The following is a 13,747-nucleotide window of genomic DNA, read 5'->3' as shown; positions in this document are numbered from 1 at the left end:
TTATCCTTGTACACCATAGAGCTGACTACTATAGTGCTCTGATTTTGATTGTGCTGATGCGATGTCAGGGGCTGCTGGCACAGATATTTGCCTGTATAGGATGATGTGGTAAACCTGTGCTCCCTCAGGGAGGAACTCAGAAACAGCATTCTGAATGCTGAGCTGCAGGTAGAAGTTTTCTTTAGAGGAAGATGGGATGTTAAGAAAGAAGCAAGCTTTCACCATGGTACTGGATTTTCTGGCTCCCCCTACACCTTCCACCTTTTTCTCTTACAGATGCACCAAATCCCAAAATAGAAAGAAGCCTTCAAACTGCAGAAGGAAGGTTCTAAACTGTCAGACAGCATTTGTCCTCACCTATGTCAGGAAATTGACTAAATGATGTCTTTAATGATGCAGCAATCCTGACTGTAGACTAGGACTGTTCTTGTCAGGAAGGTTTGTCAAGTTTGCTGTGAGTTGAAGCACCATCCCACAAAAAATTGTGCTAGGCATGGTCATTTTGGGACATGTTATAAAAGGACCATAATATCATAATAGAGCTCTCAGAACAAAGTAGCCTGTATGGTCAACAGGGGAGGCTGTCCCTCACTTGGAAAAGGGAAGGGCTTCTGCTCCCATCTTTTCTTCATTCAAAGGAGATGGACATTTTCTATTTCACTGTGAACATTAAAAACTTCATTCTGCTCATCTGATACATCCCGTTCTTAAGGGTGACTCTCAGGGTTCCACACAGAGGCTCCTGAAGGATATCTTTTATCTCATCATTATTTGGGGGTCTGTACAAGAGGGTTCTCCAGTTTGATGTTTGTGAGTGTTACTTGCAGTACATAGTGATGCTGTATAGGGATTTCTTCAGTGCCCAGAGTAGTTACCAAGGTGCTGACCTTTGTGACTGAAACCTTGCAAGAGAGGACCTCCATGTGTTCCCTTACCTAGTTGACTGCCTAGTATTAGTCCAGTATAAGGACTTTTAAAGTACATTATAATCCTCAAAAGCAGTCCCTACGTAATGTTGGCTTTAATGAGTTTATTTGAGAAACTTTTACTCTCTAGTGCCTTACTTTTGCTTTCATGGCAGTACTTAGTTTTGCAGCTCATTTCTGGGCCATGGTGCCTTTTTTGGGGTGTCTGCCAGTTTTGTCTGTATCTCTGGAGTTTTGCTGGGTGCTGTTATTTTCTTTTGTAGTCCAAAATAGTACTGACAGTGTGTGCTCACGCAGGTGTGTGTGTGTGTGTGTTTTAATAGACTGGCACTACATCCTTGATTATTTTCTCTTCCTTGTAACCTCTGAGTGCAGGGATAGGCTCCAACTCCCTGCAGCTCTGAGGATGGTATAAGAAGGTAATCAGGAACTGATATTTTTTTTACATTTCAGTTCCTTAAAAGGTACTTATTCTGACATAGAATCAAACAAAAATGCATTAGAGCTGTATTACATTTACATTTTAAAGATTCAACCACTTAGATTGTCAAATAGATCCCCTTTTCACATGGATTGCCAAATGCATTATTTTTTTAATCACCCTGTTAAAATAACATGGTCAAACATCTCTCCATAAGGATTTTTTGGGGGTGCAACCCTGCCAGCCAGCCCCCCCCTCCCCCCCCCCCTCCCCCACACCCACACCCTCCCCTCCCCACCTCCACCACCTCCCCCCACACAGGCCCCCCCACACACACACACAGCCATTCCAGTGTCCCATTACTTGGCTATTCTCCCCCATTTGCCACAGAGACTGTTCAAATCTATGCATACTGTTTTACTTTTTGCTCTACAATGATTACAGAGATTTTTGGATTTTTTTTATTTTTTTTATTTAATTTTTATTTTATATTTTGGGCAAGCAGGCATTTCACATTTGCTAAACAAAACAACAGCACAATGAAAACAGACTTAGCAGCAAAAAAACTTCTGCTTTGAAACTCATTGATTGAAAAACAGAGGAAAAACCCACATTCAAAAGAGACGCATGAGAATGCATCTGGGCAGTGGTTAGTTTTACCTTTGAGCTGTTTTCAAAATATCAAATGAACACATTTTAGGCCCATGCAACAGTATGATGATTCATGTTCCCTAATAATTGAATATCCCTCCTGTACAGCACCTGCACCACCCTGTTTGAGTGTATTTTTTTTATACAGTTTTGAACATTTTCCAGTAAAGCAGTGAAAAACAATTCATGAACCAGTAATGACAAACTGCCTAGTTCTAGTTCATTTCAACATTTCAAACATACACTCAAACTTCTATCATTATAATCCACCAATATATGTCCATATATACTGTCGTGCAGTCTGCAGAAAGTCATCTGAATCTACATTAAAAAATCTGAAACTAATGAAAAGATTTGTTGCTATAAAACATATATTTCAGTGTTTCATCTACAAATTCAGTGCTTGAAGAATAAATATTGCCTATGTTTAAAAAAAAGAAGTAGGTGATATATATTACAATATGGGGTGGTGACAAGCTGAAGAGGATCAAAAAGTTAATAGGTGTCTCATCCAAGGATTAAGGCCACATACTGTGTGGGAGTAGAAGCTCTACAGCCTGTGGCAGCATCTATAGCCAACCCACTCGTGCCCTGCTAATGCTTTTTAAAATAAATACAACACATAATATAAAATTTGCTTTGCAAACAAAACAGTTTTTTAAGCAGACCTAGCATAAGCAGTAAGCAAGTACTCTTTCTTCCGCAGAAGCTCTTGATTTGAAAATGCAAAAAAAAAAAATCAAAACCTGCTAACTCTACTAACTAATTTCATTCTCTCTCTCTTGATTGTTCTCTGAATATTGCTCTGAACTGAAAATTGAAGTTAGAATGACAGTATTTGTGTTAGTATTTTTTTTTCAAAGGATAAAGGACCTAAAACTCAAAACTTTGTCACTATTTAGCAACTGCAATATTTGCAATATTTTATGGGGGAAATCTGGACATTCTGCAAAAAAAAACCCAGCTGAGGAGTACACACACACCACACACACACACACACACCACACACACACACACACACACACACACACACACACACACACACACACCATAGTGTGTCATCTTCTTAGCACAAGTAATCTGGACAAAGCCTGTTATAATGTTAGACATGGGCCCAAAAAAAAAGGGCTATATTTAAGAAAGTTGCTAGAATAAAAAAATTTGTGTTAGAATGCATTTTCTGAAGAATGAAGTCTGAAACTCAAATTCATGTAATTTATTATTAAAATTTATCCTAGGTCATCCTAGATGAATTGTTCAAAAATACAGAATTTTATGAGGAACAGGACCAAAATATAAAGCAGAAATCTGGACATTCTGTGAGTGGTAGAAAATCTTTTGGGTTTCTAATACCCATGACAGGTGTTTATTAAAACAACACTTTAAACCATGTATATAAAAATATAATATATACATATAAAAATATACATATTGATCCATGTAGGTCCATATCGGTCCATATTTTACCATGCACTAATTTGTGTTGTAAAGATGGTTTGTGGTTGGATACTCTTTACTTTAGTTGGTTGGTGATCAATTGATCATCTGCAAAATATCCTAAACAACAACAAGAAGAAAGAAAATATAAATAATAGTCTCTGTATATACACAACCATTTTATCTTTTTGTCTCTCCTCCTTCTTCACTAAGGTATATAAAAAAATCTACAATGCCGACAACAAACATCATCATCATCACTGTCAAAAATAACTATAATTCCAATGAACATGCATTTTTTTTTCAAAAAATAACATTTTTTTGTTTTACTATTTGTTCACAGGGTAGGTGTTGGTCCATTGACCATTTCAGCCATGTCCATAAGGGATGTTGCTGCTTCCTTACTAGCCTAAAATCTCCATTGCAGATGTCTTTACTGCAGCCACTTGGTCTGTGGGACATACCTTCACCAAATATTGTTTGCTTTGCTACTGCTTCAGATCTGTACTTCAAGACTTATCTTTCTCAACCTTGATCCCTGGACTGTTCATCCAGTCTTTTTTTCTTGAGATTCACCCATGGAGAAGTGTAGGCGATGTTGGATGCATTGCATGCATTCTTATCCTAACAGTTTTTGATAGGCCACAAATGACTGACAGGCTTATGAGCTAGTTGGACTTATTTAACCATAGGACAAATTCACATTGTGTTTTGGCATGGTCCAGGCCATGCATGCCCATCACATGGGGTCTTCTGAGGCAAAATGCCATATTGGGAGAGAGAGTTCTATCATAGATCACTTATGCAGTTATAATGTATTTGTTATTTACAGAACATTAAGAAAGTGGGTTTTAATTTGTTTGTCTTAATGATATTTTGTGTTCTTTCAGGTACGGTGTTGTTGTTTTAGTCCAGGCAAAGCCACTTTGGTATTTGCTGGTACAGTAGATGGATCAGTTGTATTATGGGATCTCCGGGAACGTTCCAGTCTGCATCATACTATGAAAATAGGTGATTTTGAATGGATCTTCAGGGAACCAACATTCTGCACTGGTAAGTAGTACTTTGCAATTGTTTATAAAGCAAATGCCGTCACAGTCACAAGTAAGACTTGAAAAAAATCAGTATTTAAAACATTTAACTCTAAATCTGAGTCTTTCTGCTAAAGAGGTTTGTGTAAAAGATTTTTCTATTATGTTTTCATATTTCTTTTGACAAGTAGTCTGTAAAGTATAACAGTCATTTATTTTTTCATATCTTGATAACTTCTTATCTCCGTGGGGTATATACATATTAGAAAAAATATGTCTCTCTCTCTCTCATTATATATATATATATATATATATATATATATATATATATATATATATATATATATATATATATATATATATATATATATATATATATATACACACACACACATATGTATGGGTCTACCTGATATTATCAATTTTTACTTACTCAAAAATTACATTCACGAGACGACCTCACTGAAAACTTACTTTAACGAACACCTGGATCACTGAAGTAGTACACCCGGATTACTGAAGAAGTACTTCTGGAAACTAACCACATGGCCACCATGGTGAACTTTGCCTTTTGCCTCACTATAGTGTGATTTTGGAGTTGGTATATTTAGTTGAGGGGATGTGGGGAGGGCAAAGCCCCCCACTTGGGTGAGTTTGATTTGCTTTGATTCATTTTTTTTTGCATGGTGGCCAAATGGTTACCTTCCCGGTACAACTTAGGTGATCTGGGTGTTCATTAAAATATGTTTTCAGTGAAGTCGTCTCATGAATGCAAGTTTTGGGTAAGTGAGAATTCGATAATACTAAGTAGACCCATATGTCAGCAAGCTTTGGAATACAGTCAAGACTGGATAATGTGGAAAGGAAGGGGTAAAAGGTTAAGAATTATTATCAACAGCTGTCTCTATCTGGGTAAATGAACTGATCCATTTGGACCTTTTTCAGCCATGATATGGGAGAATGATAAGAAGAAGCATTGTTTATAGCATCATAGGTGTCTATGAGGCTAATGACTAATGCGGCCTTTATAAACCTACCCATGCAACCCAAATGTATCCCATAAGTTATTGTGTCTTAGAGGTTATTTTAAGGGGTTAATTAAGGTGGTATTTATGGTTTGCCTCTGTCCATCATAAACGTGTGTCAGATCAGCAGTTAATTTCTGATTTCTCATCCACTGGTCTAGGTTGCATTTGAATAAGGTTAAGGAAGGCTCTGCTTATCATGGATGGGAAGCCTATTCCATTCAATGCGTGTTCTCTGAGATATGTATCTGTCTCTCAAACATGTCCTGTTTAAGCTGCAGGCAAAGTTTAAATCCTTAGATCTAGTAGTTCTGGTGCTGTTCATTTTGCAGATATGCAAAAGGTCCATCAGAGTGGGATCCAAGTATGTCTTGTATGCCAGGCATAAATTGCCTCTTAGCAGTCTGTAGGAAACAGAGTACAGAGATAGGGCTTTGAGGTGATTTACACCCTGTATTCTTTCTGTGAGGAACCTCTGTTGTTGTTGTTGTTGTGTCTTTCGGCTTTTCCTGGTTAGGGGTCGCCACAGCGGAACTCCGGTCTGCTAATGATTGACAGTAGATTTTTACGTGCCGAGTTGCCAGCTCTGATGCACAACCTTCAACGAAGGTACACCCATTCACGCATGTCTCCACACAGAAGACGCTCTAGCTGAGAATCGAACAGGACAATGTCATACTGTGAGGCGACAACGCTACCGCAGCACCACCACCGCAGAATTGTGAGGAACCTCTGTGAAAGTTCCATTTGTTGTATGTGTCTGGTCAGGTACACACCAAAAGGGGCATTAAACCCGAGTCTGATAATGATGGAGTACAGTGGCACGATGACTACCCTGGACCTCAATACCATACCCTTACTTATAAGTTGAGTGACATAGAATGATTTCCTTGCAGCCTTAAACACATGTTGGACAAAAGTCAGGTTATTATGTACAAGTCCCCAAATACCTGACCTACTGTGTCAATGAGATAGTTCTTCCCAAAAAGTACTAATATGCATTTCTTGGCACTGAGCTTTAAACCGTGTCATTGACACTAGTCATTTGTCTGTTAGACCTTCCAGTAAGATGTTAGCATCTTGGGGGTTTTGTATGATTGCTGCTAGAGTGCAGTCATCTGCATGTTTGATAAGCCAGAGGCTCTTGACATTGGCCTTAAATTCTGAAAAATAGATGCCAAAGAGGAGCGGATCCAGTACAGAGCCCTGGGGGATGCTACTGATGAGTGACCTCTTTGTAGAGGTAGTCTGTCCAATCCTAACTGCCTGGGTCCTGTGTGTGTGACCCAGCTGGCTATCCAACAAGTTACATAGGGGTTAATGCCCAGTTCTGTGAGTTTGTTTTAAATACCCAAATGGTGTATTGTATCAAATGCCTTAACTAGGTCAAGGTAAGCACTATGTACCATTTTGCCCTCAGACATTTCCTTGGTGGCAATCTCAAAGAAGTCCACTAAGTTCAGTGGGCATGACCTGTCTGTGGCAAAAACCAGACTGTTTGGGTCCAGTGTCTTAACGTTTTCTATGTCATTGTTAATCATTTTCTTTCTTGATAATTCTTTTCATAGCTTTGCATATGAGAAGAGTCAGACTAATGGAGCTGTAGTTCATGGGATATGTTGATAGTCACCTGTTGTGCTGGTGATGACCATTGCAATCTTCGATTTGCGTGGCACAAAGCCTGCTCAAAGGCTAAGGTTGAGTAGTGACACCAGAGGTCCTGATATGTCATATTTTAGGCTATTTAGGAGGCATTCTGGGATATTATCTGGGCCCATCTAAGCTGTATTATTGACCTTAGCAAATGCATCTAAGGCCTGCTCCATACTGATAGCTGGAGGAATTATCCTGGGGAGCAGCTGGGAGTGAGAGTAAGGTAAAGTTGTAGCTGAATTTGTAAGTCAGAAGAGTTGCTGTTTTTTTCTAGCTCTGTAAGTGTGGCTTCATTTACCAATAGTTCAGCACACTGTTGTATGCTACCTTTGAGGTTTTGGACATAGCTAAAGAAGGCCTTATCATTGTCCTTAGCCTGAGATGCTATCTTTACCTTAAAATTTGCTTTGTGGACTTAATTAGCCTTCTTAGTTGTCTTTTCAGTTTGATGAGAACGTTTTTGTTTTCTTTTTTGGTGTTACACTTCCTTATTTTAGCTATGACTTTTCTTCTTTTGTTACACAACTTGTTTAATTTTGGATTCCGCCAGGGTGGTTTGTTTTTTGTTAGTTTTGGACTTACTTTTGGTAGGCACAGCAGTATCTATGCAGTCAGTGACATGGTTGTACACAGCTACTGTGAATAATTCCTCATAGGCTACTTTGTTGTCTGGGTCTGGAAGAGATTGTGAAATTTTGACTGGTTATAACTTAATAAAAGGTAGATTGCCATGGAGTAGCTTCTAAGTATTACAGGTTCTGCTGGGGTTACAGAATTGATACTTACTTCAAAGGTGATTGCTTTGTGGTGTGTCATTACCAGCGATGACATGACACTGGAGGGTGAGGTGCAATGTTGTCCCATGTTTGTGTGTACCAGGTCCAATATGTTTATACCTCTAATATGTGTATGCACTAACTGAGCCAGGGTGTTTGTGTTTACAAAATCTAGGAACTTCTGTGCCTGCAGATTTGGGGTGGTGTAGGATCCCATTTTATAAAGGGGTAAGTAAAGTCCCCCAGGTGTATGGTATTTGAATAGTAAGGGAATCTAATAGTTGCAAGTATAAGCTGTGGGTTTCATGGGACATAGAAGGTGGCCTACAGCTTGCTAGGATATGGTATGGGACTTTGTCTGTGGTAAACTGGATATAGAGAGCTCCATTTTAACCAATGAAAGGTAATAGAGAGAAATGAGGCCAAGCATTAGTTTGGACTGCAGGTCTGAGTCTTCCTTCCCACCATAGTTTGATAATAGAGTATAGGCAAAGACAAAGGGATAGGCGAGTATTAAGTTAAAGTTTGGTGAGTTCTTAGAAGCTGCTGTTAAGAAAGGATAATGAGTTGGGCATATACAAGGGAGACCCATTGGTATAATGGTTAAGGTCTTCACCTCCCATGCACAAGGTTTGAGACTGACCTCTGGCCAATGCCTGTATGGAGTTTTCTTGATGTTCTCCCATCTCACTGTTGCAAAATTCATTACATTAGCTATCCCCTGCCAAGGCTGGCCCAACGTCCGTCCAGTATACCAAAGCTTTTAGGTTGCTTTAAGGTACACCATACGTCATATATATGCTCCTTGCATGATATAGGGTATAATGTATGGTATAAAGGTAATGCACAGATGTACCATCCTCAGAACCTCTTTGCTGTCAGTCAGAACACCATTTTTGATCGTTGGTTTGAATGCCAGTTTTGTTGCTGGTTCACCAAGCCATTGCAGATAAGTGCCCCATTGTGGTTTTTGGTTTCTTGTCTTCCTTTACATTTTTCCTGCTTGTGATGTTTCATGTCATACAAGAAATGTAAATGCCAGTGTGCGAGACAGATTCCTCATAAAGACTGTCACGAGCAGTGCCTGATTTGCCTCAGCACTTCCTAGGACCATAAGTCCTGTTCAGTTTGTCAGGCCTTTGTTCCTAAGAACCTCCATAGTAGGCTTTCTTTGTTGGCTTTATATCTGAAGAATCAATTTCTTAAGCTCCTATCTAAAGACACAACAGAGGGAACTTCTCGCTCTGAGGGGCAGCCATCCATGAAGAAGAAGGCCAAGAAATCTAGGCCAGATTCTTTTCCTGTACAACCTCCACCAGACATCTCTTCTGAGGTGAGTGAAAGCCCAAAGGATAACCCAACTCCATCGTTGGATTCTTCTGCCATGACCAATTTGTAGGCCGGAGGGGATCCGATCTTGGGCATGTCCTTGGAGGCACTGCAGATGTCCGCATTGGACGTTCAGGGGAACCGTGTCTGATTATCACCATGGGGCCTAGGGGTGTTCCTCAAATATTGGTAAGAGAAGAAATCCCAGCTACAATTACTGAATACTGTTTGGGGTCAGAACCTTCTAAGTTTTATAATGCGGACGTCCCATTAAAGAAAAAGCAGAAAAATAAGCATATTTCTTCAGCCCCTAAGGACCCACAGAGTAAATGGCACTCCTTCACTCAGGAGCTGTTTAGTGCTTTGATGGCTTTCAGACCTTCTCAGAGAGTTTCTGTTCTAGTCATTGGTCCTTTACTCCCCTTAAGAGACCCAGAGAACAGGATTCCTTGGAGGAGGTGGATTCAGATGAGGAATCCCTTGCTTACTCCTCTGATTCCTTCTCTTTTAGATTATGGGTTTGAGGAAGAAGAATCTATACGTCATGATACTCCTATTGAGGAAATTTCTTTTGTGGACACAATCCTTAGAATGATGGAGATTTTTACATGGGATTGTGCTCAAGTTTCTGAGTTACAAAAAAGTATTATGAGCTCCTCCAGATGGACTCTCCCAGTCCCTCTGCTGTCCCTCCTGTTTTGGTTGCCTTATTAGATGTCTTTTTTAATGCTTCTAAGGCTGCTGACTCTTCGTTCACTGTCCCCAAGAAACCTGATAAGTTTTATAGGGTGCCTGAGGACTGTAAATATCTGAATAAGTGCCGTTCTGCTGACCCTCTTTGGTGTCTCTGCTTCTGACAGGTCATCTCAGTTGCTACCTTCTCCAATGTTACCGCCTTCTGATAAAGATAGCAGAACCATGGAAAGTTTAGGTAAAAAGGTTTATACCTCTGCTACCTTAGTTTTTAGGGTTCTTAGTTATCAGACCCATATGTCCAGGTACTTGTTGGTTCTTCTTTCCCAGGCCTGTCAGGTGATTTCTGATCTTCCAGACTCTGAGGGGGAAATTTCTGCCCTTTCCCTGTTAGGGACTTCCTCCCAGGTGGCTCATCATTCCATCAGTTGTTGTTGTTGTGACAGAGCAGATGCTTTCTCTAGGGCTGCTGCTTTTGAGTTTGTGATGAGGAGATATTCTTGGCTTTGTTTTCAACCTTTGCTTGATGATATTAAGTCTAATTTAATGGATGGTCCTCTAGATAATACACACTTGTTTGTCGAAGCTGCTGCTGCTTTGTTTAAGTCTGTTCAGGATAAGAGCAAGGCTTTACAGGAACTTAAACGTGTTTCTTTCTCCTCTACCTAAATTTCAAAGAAATTGCCCCAGTAAGCCAGCCTTTATTCTTGGGCAATTTCGTCTTCTCCTCAAGGGTAGAAAGGAGGGAAATATACTGCTTCTGCTAAAGCTACTCAGACTTCTGTGCCCCAGAATTCTCCTTTTCCTGGTAAGCCAGGTGCTGCCTGACTGTCATATTTTTCCCAGCCACTTTCCTCTTTATCTTCACCTCTCTCTCTTCCTGTTTGCTTAAAGATTACTCAGGACTCCTGGGTTATGTCCATTATTCGCCAGGGGTATTTCATGGTCTGGAAATCTCCCCATCCCCCTTTTTATGGGAATTCCTCAGCCCCCTCAGGAACAGCTGTCCTTCTTTCCATGGGTGCTTTGAGATCTCTTCACGCAGGGTACTATTCAAGAGGTTCCTGTGTCCTGAAGTGGGGGTACTCCAGAATGTTTGTAGTGCCCAGGAAAGAGGGTACTTGGAGACCAATTCTGGACCTTTCTCATCTAAACACATTTCTGAAGATTCCTTCTTTTCAAATGCTGTCCTTCCAGACTTGGTTCCCTCTTTTGCTTCCTCAGGCTTATATGGTGTCTCTGGATCTCAAAGATGCTTATCTTCATATCCCAGTTCATACCCTTTTCAGGAAGTTTTTGCATTTCTTTGTTGCTTCCTGGCATTTTCACTTCTCTGTTTTTCCCTTTGGCCTTTTTACTGCCTCAAGGGTAGTCACCAATTGTGCCTTGCTCCTGTGATTGCCTTTTGCAGGCTAAAAGGGATCCAAGTATTTTCCTACTTGGACGACCTCCTATTTCAGGCATCCTCTCCAGAGACTTTATTACAAACACTCCATTTTGCCATTTCCCTTCTACAAAGCCTGGGGTTCACTATAAATTTCAAAAAGTCCTTTCTGATTCCTTCTCAGGATCATGTCTTTCTGGGGTTCAGGATCTGTGCTTATGCTGGCATCCCTGCCTACTCCCAAGGCCTTGACTTTCATTTCCTTTTTTCAAATTCTTCTTTCTCTGGTTTCAGTAACAGCCAGGAAATTTCTGAGAGCTTTGGGGTTCATGGCCTCCACCATTCCTATGTTCCCTCTGGTAAAACTCCACATGCTAAAGTTTCAGTGGTTTCTGAAGTTTGTTTGTATTCAGCATGCTCATCCCATAGAATTTGTATTTCCTGTTATGTTTTGTCCCAAGAAGAAACTTAAGTGGTGGATTCAGCAGTTGATTCTAAATTCATGGCTCCCTTTTCATTCACTTTTTCTCTCTCAGGAGCTGCTCAAAAACACTTCAAACATGGTATGGGGAGCAGCATTTATAGGTTCATAGGTGTGTACTAGGCTAATGGCCCTGGAGCCTTTAGTCTAGCCCATAGAAGTGCCCTGGCATCATGCCGCCCGACGTTAGTTCCCAATGCTTCTATCAAGTAGAGCCACTGGAGTGATCCCCAGTGAACTTTCTATTTCCCATCCACTCATCAAGATTTCTCTTGAAGAGGGCCAGTGAGGTGCTCTGCTTGACATGTATGGGAAGTCTATTCCAAAGCATAGGCAGTCTCTGGGTTATGAACCTGTCCCTCCAGCATGTTCTGTTGATTGTGGTAATGAGGTTGAGGTGTCTGGAGTGTGTGGTGTGGAGAGACTGGGATTTCTTTAGATTTAGCATTTCTAACAGAGCTGGGCCAGACATGGCTTTGTAAGTCGAGCAGAGATCGCCTCTTAGTGGACAATATAAGACGGAGAATAGCTGGAGTTTTTTGAGTCTGTCCATTTATGACATGTGTTTAAGGCCTGGAATCCTCTTCGTGAGGTACTCTTGTGGCCTTTCCAGCTGTTGCATGTGTCTAGTGAGGTACATGCCAAATGGGGCATTATGCCAGGAAGCAACAGAGAAATGCAAAAACTTCCTGAAAAGGGTATGAACTGGGATATGAAGATAAGCATCTTTGAGATCCAGAGACACCATATAAGCCTGAGGAAGCAAAAGAGGGAACCAAGTCTGAAAGGACAGCATTTGGCCTAACGAGGGAAGAGTAGAGAGAGATGTTGACCTCTTTCTTCCTGGATTCAAAATCCTTGGTAATGAGATGTGCCACATAGAAGGACTTTCTGACCACAAAGTGGCAATGTAGTGGTCAAAGGAAAGGTTGCTGTCAACCTGTGTCCCCAGATCTCTTATAATGCCTTCAGTGTTCAGTGGGTTCCCATCAATGGGGTAATTAGTGTGAACTGAGTTTTTCCCAAAGGGATAACGACTCATTTTTTGACATTAAGCTTAAGGCCATGGTTTCAACACCAGTCATTGGTCTCAGTGAGGCCTTTCTGTAGGATGTCTTGATCACTTGGGGAGTTAATAATGGCTCCCAGCTTGTAGTCGTCTGTGAACTTGGTCAGCCAGAGTCCCTCCGTGTTGGCCTGGACTATTGAGAAGTAGATGCCAAACAGGAGAGGACCAAGGACTGATCCCTGTGGGACTCCACTCATGACTGGTTGGCAATCTGACTTGGAGTCTGCTACTTTCACACTATGGGTTCTATCTGTGAGCCATTTTGCAACCCACCTAGTGATATAGGGGTTGATGCCTAGTTTAGTGAGTTTATCAATAATTCCTGAGTGTGGAATGGTATCAAAGGCCTTGGCCAGATCAAGGTGGGCTATATGAACTGCCTTGCCCTCATCCACAGATGTTCTTCGTGTTTCACTGTTGCAGTCATTACATTTGGGTAATCTGCTGGCAGGTTTCCCTCACTCGGCCTGATTAACAAAGTCTTGGGTCCTGCGTTGGTTGCTGTCCAGTCTTCCATGACGTCAGGTTGTCAGGGGTATAAAACATGCAGCCGACGCCATTACATCAGTCTTTCTTGCCGCGCGGTGCCCGAAGCAGAAACAGTTCGCAAGTGCCGATCGGCCGACTCCTGAAATTTTCATTTTCAAGTTTCAGAACCAAAGTATTCAACTAAAAAGCTAAGTACCCCGTTGGGCAAACTTTTTCTTGCTCCTTACCGATGTCAGTAAAAGTTAATAACTGTATTACTTGTGGGAAGCAAATACCTCATAAGGATTTTCACTTGTACTGTATTCCTTGCCTAGGCCCTGACCACAACGTACCTTGCTGTCAGTTCTGTGCTTTATTTAATCAATGCACTATCCGTCGTCAG

General features: G+C 40.9%; 1 protein-coding gene across 1 annotated transcript in view; it reads left to right on the top strand.

The window, feature by feature from the left end:
* Nucleotides 1-13,747, top strand: part of DYNC2I1 (dynein 2 intermediate chain 1) — a 774,274-nt gene that overhangs the window by 363,617 nt on the left and 396,910 nt on the right. The window contains exon 6 of the mRNA XM_044062024.1: nt 4,326-4,488. Within this exon, the coding sequence (XP_043917959.1) occupies nt 4,326-4,488 (163 nt within the window). The remainder of the gene's footprint in view (nt 1-4,325; nt 4,489-13,747) is intronic.

Source organism: Protopterus annectens, chromosome 2.part1 (genome assembly GCF_019279795.1).
Source record: "Protopterus annectens isolate FY-2018-M chromosome 2.part1, PAN1.0, whole genome shotgun sequence".
Taxonomy (NCBI): domain Eukaryota; kingdom Metazoa; phylum Chordata; order Ceratodontiformes; family Protopteridae; genus Protopterus; species Protopterus annectens.
The sequence above is the reverse complement of the archived record's forward strand: the minus strand, read 5'-3'. Positions and strand labels throughout refer to the sequence as shown.